The sequence below is a fragment of the Monocercomonoides exilis genome (assembly GCF_001643675.1).
Source record: "Monocercomonoides exilis strain PA203 chromosome Unknown scaffold5-2102611, whole genome shotgun sequence".
NCBI classification, from domain to species: Eukaryota; Preaxostyla; order Oxymonadida; family Polymastigidae; genus Monocercomonoides; species Monocercomonoides exilis.
In genome coordinates this window covers 1,075,282-1,103,166 of record NW_027150550.1, presented here as the reverse complement: position 1 = coordinate 1,103,166, position 27,885 = coordinate 1,075,282, and the positions used below count along the sequence as shown (strand labels likewise).

Genomic DNA, 27,885 nt, shown 5'->3' with positions numbered 1-27,885 from the left:
AAGAGAAAAATCAAAAGAAATAATTATTCTTTTAATTCCCTTTGAAGAAACAAATTCTTTTTGATTTTATTTTATGGCTAAAAATTAGTTTTTGTTTAATAAATTATGTTTTGAATAAAAATAATATTAATAATTAATTATTGAATAAAGGATAAAAAAACTATCATCCTTAATAAAATTAAATAAAATAAAATAATGAAACAAAATAATATAATTTAAAAATGAAACTATTGAAGTGAAAGGAGAACAACGATTTGGAGAACACGATAAAAATATCAAAATTCAAATGGGGAGAAAAACTAATAAAGGAAAACAAAGAAATAAAAAATATTTAACAGTTAGAATTAATTTTGCAAAGTATTGAAATCATCTTTTTCATTTTTTCTTTTATCAAATTAAATCTGTTTAAGAATAACAAAATAAAAATATAATAATTATGAAACAATTCAAAACAAAAAGATAACAATCGATAAATAATACACAATCGAAGGATAAACCATTCGGCCTCTCTTTTGCTCGATGGACCGAAACAACAGACATTCAAATATTAAAAGTATCACGATTACCAAAACTACAAAAAGAGCAATGATATGACGAGCAAAATAGAAATTGTAGCACAAGATTTAAAAAATAGATAGAAATTCGGACAAACAAATAATTCTTCTAATATACTTATACAAGTTCAACTTAAAATTGTGAGGTGAGTATTTAATCAAAAACATTGCGTAAACATAAAACAATTTAAAAAAAAATTTAGAATAGAGAAATTCATTAAACAAGTTTTTTTTTATGCACTTAATTTTTTTCAGTCTGCTGTTTCGGTTGCTTCATTTTCTTGTGAATAAAGTTGGATAATCATGCGCAACGTAGATTCCAACTCACGCAAGGACGGGCGTTTTTGTGCACTCTTTTGCCAGCATTCCATCAACAGTTGTGTCAATGTTGAGTCAAAAGCTCCAGAGATGTCGGGACGTTTGCCAGCAGCAATTGCAAGCGACGCTTCAACAGGGTTCATATCTTCGAAAGGCATCTGTCCAAACAGCATCGCATACATAAGCAGTCCCAAAGAAAATACTGAGCTCTGCTCTGTTCCAACGCCATCCTCATTCACATCAGGCGCAACCCATCGAAGCGTTTCTATTTGAGGAATGTTCTGAACAGCCAAAAACACCTGACGCTTGTTAGCTCCTCCAAGATACACGGACATCGGAGACAGCTGACCGTATATCATTCCCAGTTGCGGGTCTTTGATCTCGTTCAAGTGTGTCAGCCCATTAATAATCGACAGCACCACACCCATCACCTCATCTGGAGCAAGTTCAGGTTTAGCAGCTGTTTGGCGCTTTCCGGGAATTGCTTCTTCTTCCTTTGCTGCGTTTGAGGCCGAAGAGAACAAGAAGGAGTACAAAGAAGACTGTGCACTGACAGTCGTCAATGTAAATGGTGAAACTGTTGGCATGACGGTCACAAGCAGATCCGATGGTGTTGTAAATCGTGGTGGTGCTACTGGTACCGGAAGAGCTGAGCTAGACTTCGGTGGAAGAGCCATCAAAGGTTCTTCATCCACAGCAGATGATGAAGACGAAGAAATATCTGACGAAGTTACTACTGAATCGTCTGCTTTTAATGAGTGAACAGGTTCTGCCTTTACGCTCTCCAATCTCAATCCGCCCATAAAGGTATTGTCTTCTTCACTTTCTTCTTCATTGTCATATGCATATGATGAATCATATTCATCTTCATCGTCCATTTCATCAGCTTCAAGCAACGGAAGCTGAGATACGCTGGAGTATGTATTTTCTGGTGGCGCAATCTCTGGGCGAATCGTGCCATACGACGAATGCGTTGACATTACCACTTTCATTGTGTCGTCTGTTTTCAGTTTTTCTTGCTTGATCAGATTTCTTTGCTTCTTATAGCGCAACGCACATATCACAAGCACAATCACAATTAGAGCAGCAATAACAAACACAACAGCAAGAGCAATTACGATATTCTTTATCTGCGACGACATTTTGGCAATTCTCTCATATGGATCTTCAGGTCCTGGTTGTGGGGGATATGTCCAATTCTTAAGAATCAATGAGGACGTTATTGATCTGGTTTTGCTCACGTCGCCCTTTTCATACGAGAACCATACTGTTATTTCATCTTGGTACTCAGCATCGTCTATCACACTTTTTGGAATTTGGCCGACAACTTCTGATTCAGATACGAAAGCACTGAAAGAGAAATCTGTGATGGTTGTCGGATGAGCATTTGGATCTTCTTCTTTTTGCTCCTGTTGTTCTTCTTGTTCTTTCTCTTGAATATACTCAACCTTCACGTGATAAGCAAGATCACAAGGGAATAAATAAGTTCCTTTGAATGTCAGTTTGTAATTTGTGTTATCTGTTTTATTCGTAAACGATGTAACAGTAGGGACAAATAATGATGAATTCCTTTCGCTTGGAATTCCATTTAATTCGCATCCATCATTAAGAATCCAAAGCGGATCTGTTTTACTAAAGCCATCGCCTCCCTTTAAGCTCGAAAGAGTCACAATAGCTTTGTTAGAACATTTTAGATTTCTTCTTGCTGATGGATACAACGAGGATGATATCGTATTGTTTGTAAACTTGCATTCAGAAAAACTAATATTTCCTCCGTCTACACAAACAGCACCATTTGTTGTTCCAGCAAACACTGTTTCTGTTACAGTTCCGTTTGCCTGTGTGAATTTAAGAAGCGAACCGTTCCAGCTGCAGAAATCTTCGTTTGAGATTAATTGCCCAGAATTTGCTTTTGAATTTGCCTTTGATGAGTATTTTAAAATTGAATTTGATAATCTTGAAGAGAGAGAAAGCTGTTTCAGAGATTCAGGCTCAGAAGGTACATTGGCATCGAAAGTGCAAAAAGTAAATGACGCAGCAGAATTGCTGACACAAATAAACGAAGTACTATCCTTTTGCTCGGGGCACACAAACGTGCAATTCTTTATCGCAACGACTGGGAATTTCTCCGCATCGTCTGTCTGTGGGTCATCGCTCGCATCATTCTCATCTTCCGAAGGAGAAGGAGAAGGATCAGTAAAAGAGAACACAAGCGGTGCACTTTGAGTCTCACTGTTTTGTTTTGTTGTTACCACTTCTGAAAGGCTACGTGAAAGATTTGCAAAAGAAGAATGAGACAAAGAGAAATTGATTTTTTCATCTGTTGGGCTTCTATCACTTGGAGTTGCGACAGAACAGAAAGATTTTTCAATATCATTTATGACAGTGTCTTTCACGGACATTGAGGAAATTGACACGTTCCCGCATTTTTGATTCAACACAATTGGACTAACTGCAAAAATCAATCCATTCATTCGAAATTCGCTTATCGTTAAATCGCCTCCTTCAATTAGTAATATGTTCATAGTAATTTGGAAAGGATCATTCGTGGACCTTTTCAAAAGCGTATTAGCAGCTTGTTCTGTTTCTTCATATGCCAATTCAACTGACGTGAGCTGTACGTGTCCTTTTGCAGAGTCGATAACTGCCCCACAAGCCAATTCTCTCGTAATGTGCAGAGAAGCATTTTGCAATGAAAAGAATTTTGAATTACACAGCAATCCTGTGGTAATTTCTACACTTTCATTTCCTTTTAAAACCAAAGTTATTTGCTTAGTTCCAGGAGATTGAGAAGAATCTTCATTATGAGGTTGAATAGTTGTTCCAGATACATCATTAGAGCTGGTGATATAGCATTTCCCGCTGATTTGAACATATTTGTCATCACCTTCAAGACGACTTAAAGCATCAGAAAAGCTTTTACAAGGGATATTTGTAGTACCGCAAAGTTTTGAGTCAATTCCATCATCTGCAATAATCACAACTGACGATTTTTGCTCCCACAAATCAAACAGATCAACATCTTTCAAATCCAAAGCATCAGCCCCGTAAAGAGCATTCTTCTGATCATATCCATCAAAAAACGAGAAGTCGAACCAGCTCATTACAGCGCCTGTGCTCAGTCGTGTTGCATACACAAAAACATCTCTTCCGCATTTCGCACTATTGAATTTGAACGTTGGTGAGGACAATAAATAACTTCCAACAAACGGCGGCAGAAGATTCAACAGCAAAGCTCCTCCTCGTCCATTTGACAAGTTTGCGCTTGAAGATGAGAAAGCTGAATTGTTTATCAGCAACTTCATTTTGTTGTCCAATGCCAAATACATGGAGCCTCCTTGGCTTTCTGAACCATCAACATTAACGCTGTTGAATCTAACTTGGCTAAAGTTTAATGACTGATCTTGTTGGTTATCATTTAGCTTTTTCATTGCTACGCAACCTCCATGAGTCCCACTGCTTTTAATTTGTGTAAAATTCGAATAAGATACAGAACCTGCTGAAATGTTATTCATTGCAATCAATGGGCAACTCAAATTCACATTGTTGAAGTTACATCTATTCACAGTAAAGCTTCTGATATTAACAACATGAAGAAAACCATCACAACCATTTGCATTTGACTTTGAAATGTTTGTATAACTCAATGAAATGCGAATAGTTTCATCATTTTGCTGATCTTCGTGTCCAGCAATCAGAAAGCTTGCATCCTGATAATTCAAATCGCTTAATGAAACATAACTAAATGTAACATTTCCATTTATCATATTCAGAAATGGATAATTCAACGATTCTCTTGGCGCATTGTTTGATATTGAACAACTACTATATTCCAAATTCCCTCCATTAACTGTTGTGAAACTATAAATCGAATTGTGGCTCTTTAACAAAACCCGTAATGTCTTAAACGATATCTTTGTAATAATCTCAAATGCCGATTTTCCTTGGAAATCTGCATCATCTTTTGTAGTCAATGTGCTTTTTGATCTATCTGTTCCTTCAATAGAGCATTGATAAGCTGAATATTCAAGTGATATTTTCTTTTCCACACTTGACTTGTTGAGTATTTTACAAACTCTTTTTGAATTGCCTTTGGCTTTCTCAATTGCTCGATTTATTGAAGCGCATGGATATTTTTGATATCCACAAATATAATTATCTATTCCATTATCATCAATACTGCTGTTACTAAATGTTCCCAACGTAAATGCAAATAATGGAACAGCATCCACATCTGGATCATTTATTAATTCACTTCCAAGAAATTCATCAATGTTTGCTCCGCTAGCAAGAAAGTTAAACGTTGTTGATTTCACAATCTCACTTAAATCTTTTGCAGATAGAAACATCACTGATCCGAATGTGGCTTTGTTATCAATGCAATTATTCATATCGCTAACTCTCATATCCATTTTCATCGGAAGATTTTCCAAATTATGAACATATATTCCACCACCTTTGCTTCCTTCTTTTAAAAGACTACATTCCTTAAAAATCAAATTGCTAAATAATAACTTATAATTATCGGCATTTTCAAATGAATTATAACAACTTTCCTCTCCGCAAATGCAACAATAAAATCCACCTCCCACCAATACCATATCTCTTTCATCAGAATCAACAGCTTCACAATTTTCAAATTGACATCCTTCAACAATCAATTGTTCAAAATCTTTATCAATATTAATTAGATTTTTATTACTAAACTCACACATTTTAACAAGATTTTCCTCTGTTTTTCCAGTTTTAACAATCGCCTTCAGACCCCCGCCTCCCGCTTCCTCATAACTGCTGCCACTAAATCCCGTGCATTTAACCACAAGCCCCGTAAAGTTGCTGTTCGTTACACTTCCTTTTCCACATCCCTCAATCTCCACCCCTCGCCCACTCACAAAACTAGAATCACCACCTTCCGTAGCTCCACTAATCGCTGCTCTCTTCATCACAAAACTGCCCACATTAGCCACACGCACAAGACTCCCGCACCCTTCCTCCGAAACACTCTTCGTAATAGTAACCCCCTCCATATTTACACTTATGCCTTCTCCCCCTTCCACTTTCACCAGATACACCTTACTTCCTGTCGCATTTTCCACACCATTCCCATCCTCCTTGACCTTCACTTTGCAATCATCAATCTTCACTCCCATCAGATTGACATAACCCGCAACTTCTCCTTCTCCACCTGCTCCAAAATTAGTTTCGCATTTATATTCAATCATGCTCTTCGAAAGCCTCATTGCCTTGACCGTCACATCACTCATGCTCAGATTACTTCCCCCTTCATAGTGGATCACTCTCCATCCAATCGTCTCTTTGCTAATTTCTGTCCCATCAAACTCTACATGTTCCACACTCAGGCTCACTCCTGCCCCCTCACTCCACACAACACAGCTGCTCTTATTCCCTGCTTTATTCAATGAAAATTTCACATTCTGTATAACCAAATTAACGTAACTCGTAATCGCCCCCTTCGCAGAGCTTTCCTCTCCTTCATTCCTTCCGCTGACTCCTGGTTTGCTCTCAATATCAATCATCACTTTCATTTTTTCTGCACTCCCCTCTTCACTTCCTGCTGCCCCATCAATAATAACTTTCCCTGGACGCACACCATTCGCTCCATTTCCTGCCAAAAGCTCAATCGGCTCCCCAATAGTATATTCTTCCCCAGAAAGAACAATCTTCGCATCATTAGCGCCTTCACCCCATTTAGCATTGCCATACGCAAACTCAATCCCCGCACACGGCAGATACTTCCTCCCACATCCCGGAACATCTTCCCCGCCCACCTCAATCTCCCCATCCTTTTTCCCCATCATCACATACGCTCCCTCGCTTTCATTCCAATCTACCAAGTGTATCAGCAGATACTCAATCACCTCGTCTGCTATCCCCCTTCTCCATCTTCCACAAAATACCCTCCTTTCATCTCGTTCCGCCGCTCCGCTCTTTCCGTATCATAATCAAAATCAAATATGTTGCCTTTCAAACTCTCCCCATCCCCGCTCCCAGGATATCTAACAAACAAATTCGTACCGTGCAACGCATAGCACTCCTCCCCTTCACCAACCCCAAACAGCTCCTTCTTTGCCACCACCGGCTCTTCCGTTCCTTCTCCAGTCCCCTCTCCCGCGTCTCCCCCTCATCCCCTTTTGTAACACCCTCCAAATAAAATCTCATCTTTGTATTCTGCACATCCAAGAAGATCCCTCCTCCTCGACCCTCAGTGTTATTGGCATCTTCTTCCGTTCCTGCGTCACCCTGCTTCTTCCCCGCCCAGCACGAGCAAAACTCGCATCCCCTAATCTCAATCTCGCCTCCTTTATCTTCACCATCTCCTTTTTCCCCAAGCACACACCACACCCCTCCTCCCACTAAAAGCGCTTTATCCTTCCCTGCTCCAATAACTTTGCATCCTTCAAATCGGCACCCCGTTACAGCCAGCAGCGCCTCTTCTCCCGCCCCTTCGCCACTCGTATCCCCATTTCCGTTTCTTTTCATCAACCGCCCCATCGTCGTCGCCGCCGCCGTCGCTGTTCCCCTCGCCTTCACAATCGCCTTCAGACCCCGCCTCCCGCTTCCTCATAACTGCTGCCACTAAATCCCGTGCATTTAACCACAAGCCCCGTAAAGTTGCTGTTCGTTACACTTCCTTTTCCACATCCCTCAATCTCCACCCCTCGCCCACTCACAAAACTAGAATCACCACCTTCCGTAGCTCCACTAATCGCTGCTCTCTTCATCACAAAACTGCCCACATTAGCCACACGCACAAGACTCCCGCACCCTTCCTCCGAAACACTCTTCGTAATAGTAACCCCTCCATATTTACACTTATGCCTTCTCCCCCTTCCACTTTCACCAGATACACCTTACTTCCTGTCGCATTTTCCACACCATTCCCATCCTCCTTGACCTTCACTTTGCAATCATCAATCTTCACTCCCATCAGATTGACATAACCCGCAACTTCTCCTTCTCCACCTGCTCCAAAATTAGTTTCGCATTTATATTCAATCATGCTCTTCGAAAGCCTCATTGCCTTGACCGTCACATCACTCATGCTCAGATTACTTCCCCCTTCATAGTGGATCACTCTCCATCCAATCGTCTCTTTGCTAATTTCTGTCCCATCAAACTCTACATGTTCCACACTCAGGCTCACTCCTGCCCCCTCACTCCACACAACACAGCTGCTCTTATTCCCTGCTTTATTCAATGAAAATTTCACATTCTGTATAACCAAATTAACGTAACTCGTAATCGCCCCCTTCGCAGAGCTTTCCTCTCCTTCATTCCTTCCGCTGACTCCTGGTTTGCTCTCAATATCAATCATCACTTTCATTTTTTCTGCACTCCCCTCTTCACTTCCTGCTGCCCCATCAATAATAACTTTCCCTGGACGCACACCATTCGCTCCATTTCCTGCCAAAAGCTCAATCGGCTCCCCAATAGTATATTCTTCCCCAGAAAGAACAATCTTCGCATCATTAGCGCCTTCACCCCATTTAGCATTGCCATACGCAAACTCAATCCCCGCACACGGCAGATACTTCCTCCCACATCCCGGAACATCTTCCCCGCCCACCTCAATCTCCCCATCCTTTTTCCCCATCATCACATACGCTCCCTCGCTTTCATTCCAATCTACCAAGTGTATCAGCAGATACTCAATCACCTCGTCTGCTATCCCCCTTCTCCATCTTCCACAAAATACCCTCCTTTCATCTCGTTCCGCCGCTCCGCTCTTTCCGTATCATAATCAAAATCAAATATGTTGCCTTTCAAACTCTCCCCATCCCCGCTCCCAGGATATCTAACAAACAAATTCGTACCGTGCAACGCATAGCACTCCTCCCCTTCACCAACCCCAAACAGCTCCTTCTTTGCCACCACCGGCTCTTCCGTTCCTTCTCCAGTCCCCTCTCCCGCGTCTCCCCCCTCATCCCCTTTTGTAACACCCTCCAAATAAAATCTCATCTTTGTATTCTGCACATCCAAGAAGATCCCTCCTCCTCGACCCTCAGTGTTATTGGCATCTTCTTCCGTTCCTGCGTCACCCTGCTTCTTCCCCGCCCAGCACGAGCAAAACTCGCATCCCCTAATCTCAATCTCGCCTCCTTTATCTTCACCATCTCCTTTTTCCCCAAGCACACACCACACCCCTCCTCCCACTAAAAGCGCTTTATCCTTCCCTGCTCCAATAACTTTGCATCCTTCAAATCGGCACCCCGTTACAGCCAGCAGCGCCTCTTCTCCCGCCCCTTCGCCACTCGTATCCCCATTTCCGTTTCTTTTCATCAACCGCCCCATCGTCGTCGCCGCCGCCGTCGCTGTTCCCCTCGCCTTCACAATCGCCTTCAGACCCCCGCCTCCCGCTTCCTCATAACTGCTGCCACTAAATCCCGTGCATTTAACCACAAGCCCCGTAAAGTTGCTGTTCGTTACACTTCCTTTTCCACATCCCTCAATCTCCACCCCTCGCCCACTCACAAAACTAGAATCACCACCTTCCGTAGCTCCACTAATCGCTGCTCTCTTCATCACAAAACTGCCCACATTAGCCACACGCACAAGACTCCCGCACCCTTCCTCCGAAACACTCTTCGTAATAGTAACCCCCTCCATATTTACACTTATGCCTTCTCCCCCTTCCACTTTCACCAGATACACCTTACTTCCTGTCGCATTTTCCACACCATTCCCATCCTCCTTGACCTTCACTTTGCAATCATCAATCTTCACTCCCATCAGATTGACATAACCCGCAACTTCTCCTTCTCCACCTGCTCCAAAATTAGTTTCGCATTTATATTCAATCATGCTCTTCGAAAGCCTCATTGCCTTGACCGTCACATCACTCATGCTCAGATTACTTCCCCCTTCATAGTGGATCACTCTCCATCCAATCGTCTCTTTGCTAATTTCTGTCCCATCAAACTCTACATGTTCCACACTCAGGCTCACTCCTGCCCCTCACTCCACACAACACAGCTGCTCTTATTCCCTGCTTTATTCAATGAAAATTTCACATTCTGTATAACCAAATTAACGTAACTCGTAATCGCCCCCTTCGCAGAGCTTTCCTCTCCTTCATTCCTTCCGCTGACTCCTGGTTTGCTCTCAATATCAATCATCACTTTCATTTTTTCTGCACTCCCCTCTTCACTTCCTGCTGCCCCATCAATAATAACTTTCCCTGGACGCACACCATTCGCTCCATTTCCTGCCAAAAGCTCAATCGGCTCCCCAATAGTATATTCTTCCCCAGAAAGAACAATCTTCGCATCATTAGCGCCTTCACCCCATTTAGCATTGCCATACGCAAACTCAATCCCCGCACACGGCAGATACTTCCTCCCACATCCCGGAACATCTTCCCGCCCACCTCAATCTCCCCATCCTTTTTCCCCATCATCACATACGCTCCCTCGCTTTCATTCCAATCTACCAAGTGTATCAGCAGATACTCAATCACCTCGTCTGCTATCCCCCTTCTCCATCTTCCACAAAATACCCTCCTTTCATCTCGTTCCGCCGCTCCGCTCTTTCCGTATCATAATCAAAATCAAATATGTTGCCTTTCAAACTCTCCCCATCCCCGCTCCCAGGATATCTAACAAACAAATTCGTACCGTGCAACGCATAGCACTCCTCCCCTTCACCAACCCCAAACAGCTCCTTCTTTGCCACCACCGGCTCTTCCGTTCCTTCTCCAGTCCCCTCTCCCGCGTCCCCCCTCATCCCCTTTTGTAACACCCTCCAAATAAAATCTCATCTTTGTATTCTGCACATCCAAGAAGATCCCTCCTCCTCGACCCTCAGTGTTATTGGCATCTTCTTCCGTTCCTGCGTCACCCTGCTTCTTCCCCGCCCAGCACGAGCAAAACTCGCATCCCCTAATCTCAATCTCGCCTCCTTTATCTTCACCATCTCCTTTTTCCCCAAGCACACACCACACCCCTCCTCCCACTAAAAGCGCTTTATCCTTCCCTGCTCCAATAACTTTGCATCCTTCAAATCGGCACCCCGTTACAGCCAGCAGCGCCTCTTCTCCCGCCCCTTCGCCACTCGTATCCCCATTTCCGTTTCTTTTCATCAACCGCCCCATCGTCGTCGCCGCCGCCGTCGCTGTTCCCCTCGCCTTCACAATCGCCTTCAGACCCCCGCCTCCCGCTTCCTCATAACTGCTGCCACTAAATCCCGTGCATTTAACCACAAGCCCCGTAAAGTTGCTGTTCGTTACACTTCCTTTTCCACATCCCTCAATCTCCACCCCTCGCCCACTCACAAAACTAGAATCACCACCTTCCGTAGCTCCACTAATCGCTGCTCTCTTCATCACAAAACTGCCCACATTAGCCACACGCACAAGACTCCCGCACCCTTCCTCCGAAACACTCTTCGTAATAGTAACCCCCTCCATATTTACACTTATGCCTTCTCCCCCTTCCACTTTCACCAGATACACCTTACTTCCTGTCGCATTTTCCACACCATTCCCATCCTCCTTGACCTTCACTTTGCAATCATCAATCTTCACTCCCATCAGATTGACATAACCCGCAACTTCTCCTTCTCCACCTGCTCCAAAATTAGTTTCGCATTTATATTCAATCATGCTCTTCGAAAGCCTCATTGCCTTGACCGTCACATCACTCATGCTCAGATTACTTCCCCCTTCATAGTGGATCACTCTCCATCCAATCGTCTCTTTGCTAATTTCTGTCCCATCAAACTCTACATGTTCCACACTCAGGCTCACTCCTGCCCCCTCACTCCACACAACACAGCTGCTCTTATTCCCTGCTTTATTCAATGAAAATTTCACATTCTGTATAACCAAATTAACGTAACTCGTAATCGCCCCCTTCGCAGAGCTTTCCTCTCCTTCATTCCTTCCGCTGACTCCTGGTTTGCTCTCAATATCAATCATCACTTTCATTTTTTCTGCACTCCCCTCTTCACTTCCTGCTGCCCCATCAATAATAACTTTCCCTGGACGCACACCATTCGCTCCATTTCCTGCCAAAAGCTCAATCGGCTCCCCAATAGTATATTCTTCCCCAGAAAGAACAATCTTCGCATCATTAGCGCCTTCACCCCATTTAGCATTGCCATACGCAAACTCAATCCCCGCACACGGCAGATACTTCCTCCCACATCCCGGAACATCTTCCCGCCCACCTCAATCTCCCCATCCTTTTTCCCCATCATCACATACGCTCCCTCGCTTTCATTCCAATCTACCAAGTGTATCAGCAGATACTCAATCACCTCGTCTGCTATCCCCCTTCTCCATCTTCCACAAAATACCCTCCTTTCATCTCGTTCCGCCGCTCCGCTCTTTCCGTATCATAATCAAAATCAAATATGTTGCCTTTCAAACTCTCCCCATCCCCGCTCCCAGGATATCTAACAAACAAATTCGTACCGTGCAACGCATAGCACTCCTCCCCTTCACCAACCCCAAACAGCTCCTTCTTTGCCACCACCGGCTCTTCCGTTCCTTCTCCAGTCCCCTCTCCCGCGTCTCCCCCTCATCCCCTTTTGTAACACCCTCCAAATAAAATCTCATCTTTGTATTCTGCACATCCAAGAAGATCCCTCCTCCTCGACCCTCAGTGTTATTGGCATCTTCTTCCGTTCCTGCGTCACCCTGCTTCTTCCCCGCCCAGCACGAGCAAAACTCGCATCCCCTAATCTCAATCTCGCCTCCTTTATCTTCACCATCTCCTTTTTCCCCAAGCACACACCACACCCCTCCTCCCACTAAAAGCGCTTTATCCTTCCCTGCTCCAATAACTTTGCATCCTTCAAATCGGCACCCCGTTACAGCCAGCAGCGCCTCTTCTCCCGCCCCTTCGCCACTCGTATCCCCATTTCCGTTTCTTTTCATCAACCGCCCCATCGTCGTCGCCGCCGCCGTCGCTGTTCCCCTCGCCTTCACAATCGCCTTCAGACCCCCGCCTCCCGCTTCCTCATAACTGCTGCCACTAAATCCCGTGCATTTAACCACAAGCCCCGTAAAGTTGCTGTTCGTTACACTTCCTTTTCCACATCCCTCAATCTCCACCCCTCGCCCACTCACAAAACTAGAATCACCACCTTCCGTAGCTCCACTAATCGCTGCTCTCTTCATCACAAAACTGCCCACATTAGCCACACGCACAAGACTCCCGCACCCTTCCTCCGAAACACTCTTCGTAATAGTAACCCCTCCATATTTACACTTATGCCTTCTCCCCCTTCCACTTTCACCAGATACACCTTACTTCCTGTCGCATTTTCCACACCATTCCCATCCTCCTTGACCTTCACTTTGCAATCATCAATCTTCACTCCCATCAGATTGACATAACCCGCAACTTCTCCTTCTCCACCTGCTCCAAAATTAGTTTCGCATTTATATTCAATCATGCTCTTCGAAAGCCTCATTGCCTTGACCGTCACATCACTCATGCTCAGATTACTTCCCCCTTCATAGTGGATCACTCTCCATCCAATCGTCTCTTTGCTAATTTCTGTCCCATCAAACTCTACATGTTCCACACTCAGGCTCACTCCTGCCCCCTCACTCCACACAACACAGCTGCTCTTATTCCCTGCTTTATTCAATGAAAATTTCACATTCTGTATAACCAAATTAACGTAACTCGTAATCGCCCCTTCGCAGAGCTTTCCTCTCCTTCATTCCTTCCGCTGACTCCTGGTTTGCTCTCAATATCAATCATCACTTTCATTTTTTCTGCACTCCCCTCTTCACTTCCTGCTGCCCCATCAATAATAACTTTCCCTGGACGCACACCATTCGCTCCATTTCCTGCCAAAAGCTCAATCGGCTCCCCAATAGTATATTCTTCCCCAGAAAGAACAATCTTCGCATCATTAGCGCCTTCACCCCATTTAGCATTGCCATACGCAAACTCAATCCCCGCACACGGCAGATACTTCCTCCCACATCCCGGAACATCTTCCCCGCCCACCTCAATCTCCCCATCCTTTTTCCCCATCATCACATACGCTCCCTCGCTTTCATTCCAATCTACCAAGTGTATCAGCAGATACTCAATCACCTCGTCTGCTATCCCCCTTCTCCATCTTCCACAAAATACCCTCCTTTCATCTCGTTCCGCCGCTCCGCTCTTTCCGTATCATAATCAAAATCAAATATGTTGCCTTTCAAACTCTCCCCATCCCCGCTCCCAGGATATCTAACAAACAAATTCGTACCGTGCAACGCATAGCACTCCTCCCCTTCACCAACCCCAAACAGCTCCTTCTTTGCCACCACCGGCTCTTCCGTTCCTTCTCCAGTCCCCTCTCCCGCGTCTCCCCCCTCATCCCCTTTTGTAACACCCTCCAAATAAAATCTCATCTTTGTATTCTGCACATCCAAGAAGATCCCTCCTCCTCGACCCTCAGTGTTATTGGCATCTTCTTCCGTTCCTGCGTCACCCTGCTTCTTCCCCGCCCAGCACGAGCAAAACTCGCATCCCCTAATCTCAATCTCGCCTCCTTTATCTTCACCATCTCCTTTTTCCCCAAGCACACACCACACCCCTCCTCCCACTAAAAGCGCTTTATCCTTCCCTGCTCCAATAACTTTGCATCCTTCAAATCGGCACCCCGTTACAGCCAGCAGCGCCTCTTCTCCCGCCCCTTCGCCACTCGTATCCCCATTTCCGTTTCTTTTCATCAACCGCCCCATCGTCGTCGCCGCCGCCGTCGCTGTTCCCCTCGCCTTCACAATCGCCTTCAGACCCCCGCCTCCCGCTTCCTCATAACTGCTGCCACTAAATCCCGTGCATTTAACCACAAGCCCCGTAAAGTTGCTGTTCGTTACACTTCCTTTTCCACATCCCTCAATCTCCACCCCTCGCCCACTCACAAAACTAGAATCACCACCTTCCGTAGCTCCACTAATCGCTGCTCTCTTCATCACAAAACTGCCCACATTAGCCACACGCACAAGACTCCCGCACCCTTCCTCCGAAACACTCTTCGTAATAGTAACCCCCTCCATATTTACACTTATGCCTTCTCCCCCTTCCACTTTCACCAGATACACCTTACTTCCTGTCGCATTTTCCACACCATTCCCATCCTCCTTGACCTTCACTTTGCAATCATCAATCTTCACTCCCATCAGATTGACATAACCCGCAACTTCTCCTTCTCCACCTGCTCCAAAATTAGTTTCGCATTTATATTCAATCATGCTCTTCGAAAGCCTCATTGCCTTGACCGTCACATCACTCATGCTCAGATTACTTCCCCCTTCATAGTGGATCACTCTCCATCCAATCGTCTCTTTGCTAATTTCTGTCCCATCAAACTCTACATGTTCCACACTCAGGCTCACTCCTGCCCCCTCACTCCACACAACACAGCTGCTCTTATTCCCTGCTTTATTCAATGAAAATTTCACATTCTGTATAACCAAATTAACGTAACTCGTAATCGCCCCCTTCGCAGAGCTTTCCTCTCCTTCATTCCTTCCGCTGACTCCTGGTTTGCTCTCAATATCAATCATCACTTTCATTTTTTCTGCACTCCCCTCTTCACTTCCTGCTGCCCCATCAATAATAACTTTCCCTGGACGCACACCATTCGCTCCATTTCCTGCCAAAAGCTCAATCGGCTCCCCAATAGTATATTCTTCCCCAGAAAGAACAATCTTCGCATCATTAGCGCCTTCACCCCATTTAGCATTGCCATACGCAAACTCAATCCCCGCACACGGCAGATACTTCCTCCCACATCCCGGAACATCTTCCCCGCCCACCTCAATCTCCCCATCCTTTTTCCCCATCATCACATACGCTCCCTCGCTTTCATTCCAATCTACCAAGTGTATCAGCAGATACTCAATCACCTCGTCTGCTATCCCCCTTCTCCATCTTCCACAAAATACCCTCCTTTCATCTCGTTCCGCCGCTCCGCTCTTTCCGTATCATAATCAAAATCAAATATGTTGCCTTTCAAACTCTCCCCATCCCCGCTCCCAGGATATCTAACAAACAAATTCGTACCGTGCAACGCATAGCACTCCTCCCCTTCACCAACCCCAAACAGCTCCTTCTTTGCCACCACCGGCTCTTCCGTTCCTTCTCCAGTCCCTCTCCCGCGTCTCCCCCCCTCATCCCCTTTTGTAACACCCTCCAAATAAAATCTCATCTTTGTATTCTGCACATCCAAGAAGATCCCTCCTCCTCGACCCTCAGTGTTATTGGCATCTTCTTCCGTTCCTGCGTCACCCTGCTTCTTCCCCGCCCAGCACGAGCAAAACTCGCATCCCCTAATCTCAATCTCGCCTCCTTTATCTTCACCATCTCCTTTTTCCCCAAGCACACACCACCCCTCCTCCCACTAAAAGCGCTTTATCCTTCCCTGCTCCAATAACTTTGCATCCTTCAAATCGGCACCCCGTTACAGCCAGCAGCGCCTCTTCTCCCGCCCCTTCGCCACTCGTATCCCCATTTCCGTTTCTTTTCATCAACCGCCCCATCGTCGTCGCCGCCGCCGTCGCTGTTCCCCTCGCCTTCACAATCGCCTTCAGACCCCCGCCTCCCGCTTCCTCATAACTGCTGCCACTAAATCCCGTGCATTTAACCACAAGCCCCGTAAAGTTGCTGTTCGTTACACTTCCTTTTCCACATCCCTCAATCTCCACCCCTCGCCCACTCACAAAACTAGAATCACCACCTTCCGTAGCTCCACTAATCGCTGCTCTCTTCATCACAAAACTGCCCACATTAGCCACACGCACAAGACTCCCGCACCCTTCCTCCGAAACACTCTTCGTAATAGTAACCCCCTCCATATTTACACTTATGCCTTCTCCCCCTTCCACTTTCACCAGATACACCTTACTTCCTGTCGCATTTTCCACACCATTCCCATCCTCCTTGACCTTCACTTTGCAATCATCAATCTTCACTCCCATCAGATTGACATAACCCGCAACTTCTCCTTCTCCACCTGCTCCAAAATTAGTTTCGCATTTATATTCAATCATGCTCTTCGAAAGCCTCATTGCCTTGACCGTCACATCACTCATGCTCAGATTACTTCCCCCTTCATAGTGGATCACTCTCCATCCAATCGTCTCTTTGCTAATTTCTGTCCCATCAAACTCTACATGTTCCACACTCAGGCTCACTCCTGCCCCCTCACTCCACACAACACAGCTGCTCTTATTCCCTGCTTTATTCAATGAAAATTTCACATTCTGTATAACCAAATTAACGTAACTCGTAATCGCCCCCTTCATGAGCTTTCCTCTCCTTCATTCCTTCCGCTGACTCCTGGTTTGCTCTCAATATCAATCATCACTTTCATTTTTTCTGCACTCCCCTCTTCACTTCCTGCTGCCCCATCAATAATAACTTTCCCTGGACGCACACCATTCGCTCCATTTCCTGCCAAAAGCTCAATCGGCTCCCCAATAGTATATTCTTCCCCAGAAAGAACAATCTTCGCATCATTAGCGCCTTCACCCCATTTAGCATTGCCATACGCAAACTCAATCCCCGCACACGGCAGATACTTCCTCCCACATCCCGGAACATCTTCCCCGCCCACCTCAATCTCCCCATCCTTTTTCCCCATCATCACATACGCTCCCTCGCTTTCATTCCAATCTACCAAGTGTATCAGCAGATACTCAATCACCTCGTCTGCTATCCCCCTTCTCCATCTTCCACAAAATACCCTCCTTTCATCTCGTTCCGCCGCTCCGCTCTTTCCGTATCATAATCAAAATCAAATATGTTGCCTTTCAAACTCTCCCCATCCCCGCTCCCAGGATATCTAACAAACAAATTCGTACCGTGCAACGCATAGCACTCCTCCCCTTCACCAACCCCAAACAGCTCCTTCTTTGCCACCACCGGCTCTTCCGTTCCTTCTCCAGTCCCTCTCCCGCGTCTCCCCCTCATCCCCTTTTGTAACACCCTCCAAATAAAATCTCATCTTTGTATTCTGCACATCCAAGAAGATCCCTCCTCCTCGACCCTCAGTGTTATTGGCATCTTCTTCCGTTCCTGCGTCACCCTGCTTCTTCCCCGCCCAGCACGAGCAAAACTCGCATCCCCTAATCTCAATCTCGCCTCCTTTATCTTCACCATCTCCTTTTTCCCCAAGCACACACCACACCCCTCCTCCCACTAAAAGCGCTTTATCCTTCCCTGCTCCAATAACTTTGCATCCTTCAAATCGGCACCCCGTTACAGCCAGCAGCGCCTCTTCTCCCGCCCCTTCGCCACTCGTATCCCCATTTCCGTTTCTTTTCATCAACCGCCCCATCGTCGTCGCCGCCGCCGTCGCTGTTCCCCTCGCCTTCACAATCGCCTTCAGACCCCCGCCTCCCGCTTCCTCATAACTGCTGCCACTAAATCCCGTGCATTTAACCACAAGCCCCGTAAAGTTGCTGTTCGTTACACTTCCTTTTCCACATCCCTCAATCTCCACCCCTCGCCCACTCACAAAACTAGAATCACCACCTTCCGTAGCTCCACTAATCGCTGCTCTCTTCATCACAAAACTGCCCACATTAGCCACACGCACAAGACTCCCGCACCCTTCCTCCGAAACACTCTTCGTAATAGTAACCCCCTCCATATTTACACTTATGCCTTCTCCCCCTTCCACTTTCACCAGATACACCTTACTTCCTGTCGCATTTTCCACACCATTCCCATCCTCCTTGACCTTCACTTTGCAATCATCAATCTTCACTCCCATCAGATTGACATAACCCGCAACTTCTCCTTCTCCACCTGCTCCAAAATTAGTTTCGCATTTATATTCAATCATGCTCTTCGAAAGCCTCATTGCCTTGACCGTCACATCACTCATGCTCAGATTACTTCCCCCTTCATAGTGGATCACTCTCCATCCAATCGTCTCTTTGCTAATTTCTGTCCCATCAAACTCTACATGTTCCACACTCAGGCTCACTCCTGCCCCCTCACTCCACACAACACAGCTGCTCTTATTCCCTGCTTTATTCAATGAAAATTTCACATTCTGTATAACCAAATTAACGTAACTCGTAATCGCCCCCTTCGCAGAGCTTTCCTCTCCTTCATTCCTTCCGCTGACTCCTGGTTTGCTCTCAATATCAATCATCACTTTCATTTTTTCTGCACTCCCCTCTTCACTTCCTGCTGCCCCATCAATAATAACTTTCCCTGGACGCACACCATTCGCTCCATTTCCTGCCAAAAGCTCAATCGGCTCCCCAATAGTATATTCTTCCCCAGAAAGAACAATCTTCGCATCATTAGCGCCTTCACCCCATTTAGCATTGCCATACGCAAACTCAATCCCCGCACACGGCAGATACTTCCTCCCACATCCCGGAACATCTTCCCCGCCCACCTCAATCTCCCCATCCTTTTTCCCCATCATCACATACGCTCCCTCGCTTTCATTCCAATCTACCAAGTGTATCAGCAGATACTCAATCACCTCGTCTGCTATCCCCCTTCTCCATCTTCCACAAAATACCCTCCTTTCATCTCGTTCCGCCGCTCCGCTCTTTCCGTATCATAATCAAAATCAAATATGTTGCCTTTCAAACTCTCCCCATCCCCGCTCCCAGGATATCTAACAAACAAATTCGTACCGTGCAACGCATAGCACTCCTCCCCTTCACCAACCCCAAACAGCTCCTTCTTTGCCACCACCGGCTCTTCCGTTCCTTCTCCAGTCCCCTCTCCCGCGTCTCCCCCTCATCCCCTTTTGTAACACCCTCCAAATAAAATCTCATCTTTGTATTCTGCACATCCAAGAAGATCCCTCCTCCTCGACCCTCAGTGTTATTGGCATCTTCTTCCGTTCCTGCGTCACCCTGCTTCTTCCCCGCCCAGCACGAGCAAAACTCGCATCCCCTAATCTCAATCTCGCCTCCTTTATCTTCACCATCTCCTTTTTCCCCAAGCACACACCACACCCCTCCTCCCACTAAAAGCGCTTTATCCTTCCCTGCTCCAATAACTTTGCATCCTTCAAATCGGCACCCCGTTACAGCCAGCAGCGCCTCTTCTCCCGCCCCTTCGCCACTCGTATCCCCATTTCCGTTTCTTTTCATCAACCGCCCCATCGTCGTCGCCGCCGCCGTCGCTGTTCCCCTCGCCTTCACAATCGCCTTCAGACCCCCGCCTCCCGCTTCCTCATAACTGCTGCCACTAAATCCCGTGCATTTAACCACAAGCCCCGTAAAGTTGCTGTTCGTTACACTTCCTTTTCCACATCCCTCAATCTCCACCCCTCGCCCACTCACAAAACTAGAATCACCACCTTCCGTAGCTCCACTAATCGCTGCTCTCTTCATCACAAAACTGCCCACATTAGCCACACGCACAAGACTCCCGCACCCTTCCTCCGAAACACTCTTCGTAATAGTAACCCCCTCCATATTTACACTTATGCCTTCTCCCCCTTCCACTTTCACCAGATACACCTTACTTCCTGTCGCATTTTCCACACCATTCCCATCCTCCTTGACCTTCACTTTGCAATCATCAATCTTCACTCCCATCAGATTGACATAACCCGCAACTTCTCCTTCTCCACCTGCTCCAAAATTAGTTTCGCATTTATATTCAATCATGCTCTTCGAAAGCCTCATTGCCTTGACCGTCACATCACTCATGCTCAGATTACTTCCCCCTTCATAGTGGATCACTCTCCATCCAATCGTCTCTTTGCTAATTTCTGTCCCATCAAACTCTACATGTTCCACACTCAGGCTCACTCCTGCCCCCTCACTCCACACAACACAGCTGCTCTTATTCCCTGCTTTATTCAATGAAAATTTCACATTCTGTATAACCAAATTAACGTAACTCGTAATCGCCCCCTTCGCAGAGCTTTTCCTCTCCTTCATTCCTTCCGCTGACTCCTGGTTTGCTCTCAATATCAATCATCACTTTCATTTTTTCTGCACTCCCCTCTTCACTTCCTGCTGCCCCATCAATAATAACTTTCCCTGGACGCACACCATTCGCTCCATTTCCTGCCAAAAGCTCAATCGGCTCCCCAATAGTATATTCTTCCCCAGAAAGAACAATCTTCGCATCATTAGCGCCTTCACCCCATTTAGCATTGCCATACGCAAACTCAATCCCCGCACACGGCAGATACTTCCTCCCACATCCCGGAACATCTTCCCCGCCCACCTCAATCTCCCCATCCTTTTTCCCCATCATCACATACGCTCCCTCGCTTTCATTCCAATCTACCAAGTGTATCAGCAGATACTCAATCACCTCGTCTGCTATCCCCCTTCTCCATCTTCCACAAAATACCCTCCTTTCATCTCGTTCCGCCGCTCCGCTCTTTCCGTATCATAATCAAAATCAAATATGTTGCCTTTCAAACTCTCCCCATCCCCGCTCCCAGGATATCTAACAAACAAATTCGTACCGTGCAACGCATAGCACTCCTCCCCCTTCACCAACCCCAAACAGCTCCTTCTTTGCCACCACCGGCTCTTCCGTTCCTTCTCCAGTCCCCTCTCCCGCGTCTCCCCCCTCATCCCCTTTTGTAACACCCTCCAAATAAAATCTCATCTTTGTATTCTGCACATCCAAGAAGATCCCTCCTCCTCGACCCTCAGTGTTATTGGCATCTTCTTCCGTTCCTGCGTCACCCTGCTTCTTCCCCGCCCAGCACGAGCAAAACTCGCATCCCCTAATCTCAATCTCGCCTCCTTTATCTTCACCATCTCCTTTTTCCCCAAGCACACACCACACCCCTCCTCCCACTAAAAGCGCTTTATCCTTCCCTGCTCCAATAACTTTGCATCCTTCAAATCGGCACCCCGTTACAGCCAGCAGCGCCTCTTCTCCCGCCCCTTCGCCACTCGTATCCCCATTTCCGTTTCTTTTCATCAACCGCCCCATCGTCGTCGCCGCCGCCGTCGCTGTTCCCCTCGCCTTCACAATCGCCTTCAGACCCCCGCCTCCCGCTTCCTCATAACTGCTGCCACTAAATCCCGTGCATTTAACCACAAGCCCCGTAAAGTTGCTGTTCGTTACACTTCCTTTTCCACATCCCTCAATCTCCACCCCTCGCCCACTCACAAAACTAGAATCACCACCTTCCGTAGCTCCACTAATCGCTGCTCTCTTCATCACAAAACTGCCCACATTAGCCACACGCACAAGACTCCCGCACCCTTCCTCCGAAACACTCTTCGTAATAGTAACCCCCTCCATATTTACACTTATGCCTTCTCCCCCTTCCACTTTCACCAGATACACCTTACTTCCTGTCGCATTTTCCACACCATTCCCATCCTCCTTGACCTTCACTTTGCAATCATCAATCTTCACTCCCATCAGATTGACATAACCCGCAACTTCTCCTTCTCCACCTGCTCCAAAATTAGTTTCGCATTTATATTCAATCATGCTCTTCGAAAGCCTCATTGCCTTGACCGTCACATCACTCATGCTCAGATTACTTCCCCCTTCATAGTGGATCACTCTCCATCCAATCGTCTCTTTGCTAATTTCTGTCCCATCAAACTCTACATGTTCCACACTCAGGCTCACTCCTGCCCCCTCACTCCACACAACACAGCTGCTCTTATTCCCTGCTTTATTCAATGAAAATTTCACATTCTGTATAACCAAATTAACGTAACTCGTAATCGCCCCCTTCGCAGAGCTTTCCTCTCCTTCATTCCTTCCGCTGACTCCTGGTTTGCTCTCAATATCAATCATCACTTTCATTTTTTCTGCACTCCCCTCTTCACTTCCTGCTGCCCCATCAATAATAACTTTCCCTGGACGCACACCATTCGCTCCATTTCCTGCCAAAAGCTCAATCGGCTCCCCAATAGTATATTCTTCCCCAGAAAGAACAATCTTCGCATCATTAGCGCCTTCACCCCATTTAGCATTGCCATACGCAAACTCAATCCCCGCACACGGCAGATACTTCCTCCCACATCCCGGAACATCTTCCCCGCCCACCTCAATCTCCCCATCCTTTTTCCCCATCATCACATACGCTCCCTCGCTTTCATTCCAATCTACCAAGTGTATCAGCAGATACTCAATCACCTCGTCTGCTATCCCCCCTTCTCCATCTTCCACAAAATACCCTCCTTTCATCTCGTTCCGCCGCTCCGCTCTTTCCGTATCATAATCAAAATCAAATATGTTGCCTTTCAAACTCTCCCCATCCCCGCTCCCAGGATATCTAACAAACAAATTCGTACCGTGCAACGCATAGCACTCCTCCCCTTCACCAACCCCAAACAGCTCCTTCTTTGCCACCACCGGCTCTTCCGTTCCTTCTCCAGTCCCCTCTCCCGCGTCTCCCCCCTCATCCCCTTTTGTAACACCCTCCAAATAAAATCTCATCTTTGTATTCTGCACATCCAAGAAGATCCCTCCTCCTCGACCCTCAGTGTTATTGGCATCTTCTTCCGTTCCTGCGTCACCCTGCTTCTTCCCCGCCCAGCACGAGCAAAACTCGCATCCCCTAATCTCAATCTCGCCTCCTTTATCTTCACCATCTCCTTTTTCCCCAAGCACACACCACACCCCTCCTCCCACTAAAAGCGCTTTATCCTTCCCTGCTCCAATAACTTTGCATCCTTCAAATCGGCACCCCGTTACAGCCAGCAGCGCCTCTTCTCCCGCCCCTTCGCCACTCGTATCCCCATTTCCGTTTCTTTTCATCAACCGCCCCATCGTCGTCGCCGCCGCCGTCGCTGTTCCCCTCGCCTTCACAATCGCCTTCAGACCCCCGCCTCCCGCTTCCTCATAACTGCTGCCACTAAATCCCGTGCATTTAACCACAAGCCCCGTAAAGTTGCTGTTCGTTACACTTCCTTTTCCACATCCCTCAATCTCCACCCCTCGCCCGCTCACCAACACATTACTTTCCTCATCTGTAGCTCCACTAATCGCTGCTCCAAACATAATGAAACTATCCGCATTCAATACACGCACAAGACTCCCATCATCCCCTGTGCAAATGCAATTTTTTATTTGAATGTCTGATATGTCAATTTCCATTCTTTCGCTTTCAATAATATTTTCGATATTTATAAGATATTTATCATATTTACAATTTGTCAATGATAATGTAAATGAGATTTCTTCGTTTTTACTGTTGTTTGTTTTTGATAAAGAAGATGGACTTTCAGATAAAATTGCTAAAGTTCCTGATATCATAGATAAGAATGATTTTATGAAACAATTTTGGACATTCACTTGATGGAAGATAAGCTTTCCGGCTTTGAGTGTTATTATCGTTAAGCCTGTGGTATCTATGTCTGGAACTTGAGTAAACAAGCACTGAGAAAATGATAAGGTGTAATTATTTGAATTGTTCACCTCAGATGTAATAAAAGAAATATCACTTGTTTGATCAGATATAAAGGATATTTCAAGCCTTGTAAAGGAGCACTGCGTAGTCACTTGAATTAGATCTTGTTCAGTCGATGTAATTCTTATATTCATTTTCGAATTGGCATTATCGTTGGGGTTTCCACATACATTAAAAGGAAGATCTGTCAAAATTAAGAGTTCATTGAGAACAAATTCATTCATGAGTATGAGTTCTCGTTCGCACATTCCCAAAAAAGTGTTGCTTAATGCATACATAATTGATCCACAAGGGTTGTATTGCGTCCCACAATTTGTATTATTATTTGTAATATTTGAATTGAAATAAAAAACATTGCCTTCTGGTGCAAGGTAATCAATTATTGAGATGATTGTATTATCATCGGGTGAAGCCTGATATCTGGTTTTGTTGTCGTTTTCTGACATGTCAAAAGCGAAATATTCTGTGGTGGCTACCAAATTATACAAAGAAGATTTTAAAAATATATTCATTCCATTTGTCGCACTGCAGGAATTTTCTCCTATTCCAAATGTGAGATTCTTAAATACAAAATCCAATGATCTTAGTTGAAGATTCAAGTATATTGCTCCACCCTTTGTGCTCTGTTCAGATGAGTTTGCATTGCATGATTCGAAAGTTGAAGAATTTAACTCAAGGCGGACTCCACGCATTAAATCAATATATAATGCACCTCCTTTTAACCCATTCTCTGCCAAGGTGCAATTACGAAAAGTGCTATTTGAAACGCTAAGAAAAGGATCAGTCGGTTTCCCTCCCGTGAATTTGATGCAACTTCCACAATTTCCAGTAATTCCAAGAGTTTCCTCTTTAAAATTCAAAATAACAGAAGAAAAATTGGATTTAGAAATGGTGAACTGATTAGTCATTTCTATGTTGAAAAGCGATGAATGAAGGTTTAAAAATTCGAAGTTTGATTCTGTTATAGTGGCTATTGAAGAAGATTTCACATTAATAATCCCTTTCGAATTTGTTAAAATAGATGAACAAGGAGTGTTCGAGCCAAATTCAGAGCAATTATCATTTGGTCTTATGGACAAATTTTCGAATTTGCAATTCGCATTCTCACCAGTAATATCTAAAAGAGAATTTCCAAATGTCTCTGGCAAAATAATTTCAACTCCAATCATTTCCAGTGAAGCATTTTCCATTTTAATAAATGCAGCTACGTCAGGACTAAAACTTGAAAGAAAAATAATCAAATTACTCATCATTGTTTCAGAATGGAACTCAAGTGAAGGAAAAGATGAAGCAGAGCCGGTGACTTCAATGCTCGCATCTCTTTCTCCAGATAAAGTGACTGCACAATTGAAATTTTTTGATTCTGTTATTGTTGTTTTTCCGTTGATTTTGACAAAAAATGGTCCGTTTTTATTGAAAACAGTTGTCAAGCTGCAACATGGAGAATTCTCACTGCAGTCGTCCGTGCCTTCTCCACAATTTTCATTTACATAATAGAATTCATCAGCGTTCTCAGGTGTGTGACTTTTTAAGGTGAAACAGAAAAAATATCACAATAAAAAAAATCACAATTCGATGCAATGAAGAAAGAAAATTTGCAAAATTAATTTCAAACATTTTTGGCTCAAAACTGTATGTTTCTCCAATTTGCGATAAAATAAAGAAATAACAGAAGCAAACGCACAGCAGGCAAAAACTCATTCGTAAAAATAAAAAACTTCTTATGGGGAAGCAATTAAATCGTTATATATCTTTTGAAAAGCAAAGCAATTTGTTATTATTGAGAAAAGCAAATCTCGAAGTTCATTCCTTTTCTTCCTCTTTTTCATTTAAAAAATGAATTGAATCTGTATTACAATTTTTCAGTGAAGATGTTTCTTTTTGAAAGTTTTTCACGATAAAGAAAGATCAGATAAAGAAAGTTGGTTAATTTTTGTTAGAAAATTACAAAGATAGAAAAATATTAAATTTATGAAAACAATCATATAAACAAACAAGCAAACGAAAAGAAAAAAAAGAAAAAGAAAACAGAAAAGAAAAAAAAAAGATAAGATAAGAAAAATTCAAAGAAAAACTGATAAAGAAAAAAAATGTGTGTGATAAAATGACAAAATCATAATGTTTGTCTCAAATAATTTGAGGAAAAATATGTTATAATACTTTCCTATTTATTTCCTACGACTTTTTTCGAGGGCGAAAAATGTTCATAAATTAAAAAAACTGTGTTTTGTTCCAAAAAATTACGTCCCATCCACTGAAAGGCGAAATATGTTCATATAGTTTTTTTTGAAAAGTCGCCAATGTTTTATATCTGGGTTTTATGAAAATGGCAATTATTTGATCATTTATTGTTGTCAATCCATCAAAATTTTCCACAATGTACTGATACTCATATCAAATAGGTTTGTGTATTCTTATTTGCAAAATGATAGAGTTTGAAAATTCAATTCCTAAAAATGACCAAAAAAAATAAAAAGAAAATGAAGTGAAGCTGGGTTATAATCACCTCGGTCGTTATCAAGACCGCGAATAATCACATTTTTTCGTGTATCGATAAATTTTGCATTTTTTATGTGCAATTTCATCTGTTATAAGCACACTAAAATCGTGGATAATCAAAAGTTTTGAAAATTTATGTGTATTATTCTGTCTATTTTGAAATTTTTCTGAAAATGAAAGTTGTTTTTTCCTGCTTTATAATGAACAATATTTCACGTTTTAACATTATATATTGAAAAATCGACACAAATGTGTGGATTTAAATAAATATTGAAATTTTTCTTTAATTATCTTCAATAAAAAAATTTTCGGAAAAACTTTTCAAAGAAAAAGATGGTTCGGTTATAATTAAGTTCGGTTATAATCACAAAAAATCATGCAAAATGGATTGTGATTAAAACCGAGCTTGACTATTCTTTTATTTGACCAAGTTATTAAACATTTGCGTCTTTTCAAAAAGAATAACCCATAATATGTGTGATTATTTTTGATAAAATATTTTTTCTGTCAAATTTTTCAATAAGAAATTTTTTTTTGCATTTTTGTTAGTGAACATATAAAAGTTATTGCACAGTCTTTGAAAAATTTTTCATGAATGCATTTAAAACGTTAAATTATGCAGTACAGTCTAAACCGGATAAAAACACGTCAAATATAATCAATATCGTTTATTGTCACATTTTTTGATGCACCGACATTTTTTGATTGTTTTTCATTCATTTTTCATCACATATAATCGCAGGGATGAAATTATTTAATTTCATTTTTTAGTATCATTGGTGATTTTATCAATGAAAAATCGATTTTTTGATCAAAAATTTCGACAATTTGATTTTTCCAAATAGAATATAAATAAATCTGAATGATGCAAATTAATGATGAAAATAGCTTTTACAAGTGAAAAAAGTGCTTTTGTGAAGAATTTTCTAAAAATGAAAAAATTGACACTAATTTTATTAATCAATAAATAAATTTTAATTTTTTTCAGTGAAAAGCAGAATTGTATATTATCATAATCGGATATAGTCACAAATAGTTGTGCAAAAACCGATGAAATTATATAGGACTATGATTTTATCTTGACCTTTTTTCTTTATCAAGACACTTTTTTTTTTCCCCTTGTTAGCAGCTGCACACAAGCCTGTTAAAAATTAAA

At 43.9% G+C, this 27,885-nt stretch overlaps 3 protein-coding genes across 3 annotated transcripts; all 3 read right to left on the bottom strand.

The window, feature by feature from the left end:
* Positions 1–121: 121 nt before the first annotated feature.
* Positions 122–23,954, bottom strand: MONOS_10584 (putative Protein tyrosine and serine/threonine kinase). Its single transcript, XM_067863044.1, has 24 exons — positions 21,299–23,954; positions 20,725–21,220; positions 19,507–20,678; positions 17,748–19,418; positions 17,181–17,618; positions 16,231–17,106; positions 15,863–16,133; positions 14,061–15,719; positions 13,524–13,917; positions 13,143–13,467; positions 12,307–13,074; positions 12,017–12,218; positions 10,632–11,969; positions 10,463–10,582; positions 10,218–10,319; positions 9,931–10,170; positions 8,663–9,841; positions 7,744–8,519; positions 7,490–7,675; positions 6,909–7,430; positions 5,471–6,820; positions 4,766–5,359; positions 4,474–4,582; positions 122–4,371 (listed from the first exon to the last, which is right to left on the bottom strand). The coding sequence occupies exons 1-24, from the start codon at positions 23,915–23,917 to the stop codon at positions 806–808; spliced, it is 20,973 nt and encodes a 6,990-aa protein (XP_067734297.1). The 5' UTR covers positions 23,918–23,954; the 3' UTR covers positions 122–805.
* Positions 23,955–24,360: 406 nt separating this feature from the next.
* On the bottom strand, positions 24,361–24,922 carry MONOS_10583 (uncharacterized protein; the record flags this gene model as incomplete). The annotated part of the gene is made up of 3 exons (XM_067863043.1): positions 24,361–24,414; positions 24,584–24,702; positions 24,757–24,922. The coding sequence occupies 3 exons, from the start codon at positions 24,920–24,922 to the stop codon at positions 24,361–24,363; spliced, it is 339 nt and encodes a 112-aa protein (XP_067734296.1).
* Positions 24,923–25,434: 512 nt separating this feature from the next.
* Positions 25,435–25,931, bottom strand: MONOS_10582 (uncharacterized protein; the record flags this gene model as incomplete). Its single annotated transcript, XM_067863042.1, has 4 exons — positions 25,435–25,445; positions 25,477–25,754; positions 25,846–25,870; positions 25,928–25,931. The coding sequence occupies 4 exons, from the start codon at positions 25,929–25,931 to the stop codon at positions 25,435–25,437; spliced, it is 318 nt and encodes a 105-aa protein (XP_067734295.1).
* Between the last annotated feature and the right edge of the window lie 1,954 nt (positions 25,932–27,885).

What these genes read in the sequence shown, in the direction of transcription:
- MONOS_10584 (XM_067863044.1), bottom strand. Translation starts at nt 23,917, where the DNA reads ATGGAAATTGACATATCAGACATTCAAATAAAAAATTGCATTTGCACA. An exon ending in TGGGAGCGGGGATGGGGAGA is followed by an intron (nt 15,720 to 15,862) that starts GTTTGAAAGGCA and finishes TACACTTGGTAG; the next exon opens with ATTGGAATGAAAGCGAGGGA. An exon ending in TGGGAGCGGGGATGGGGAGA is followed by an intron (nt 10,320 to 10,462) that starts GTTTGAAAGGCA and finishes TACACTTGGTAG; the next exon opens with ATTGGAATGAAAGCGAGGGA.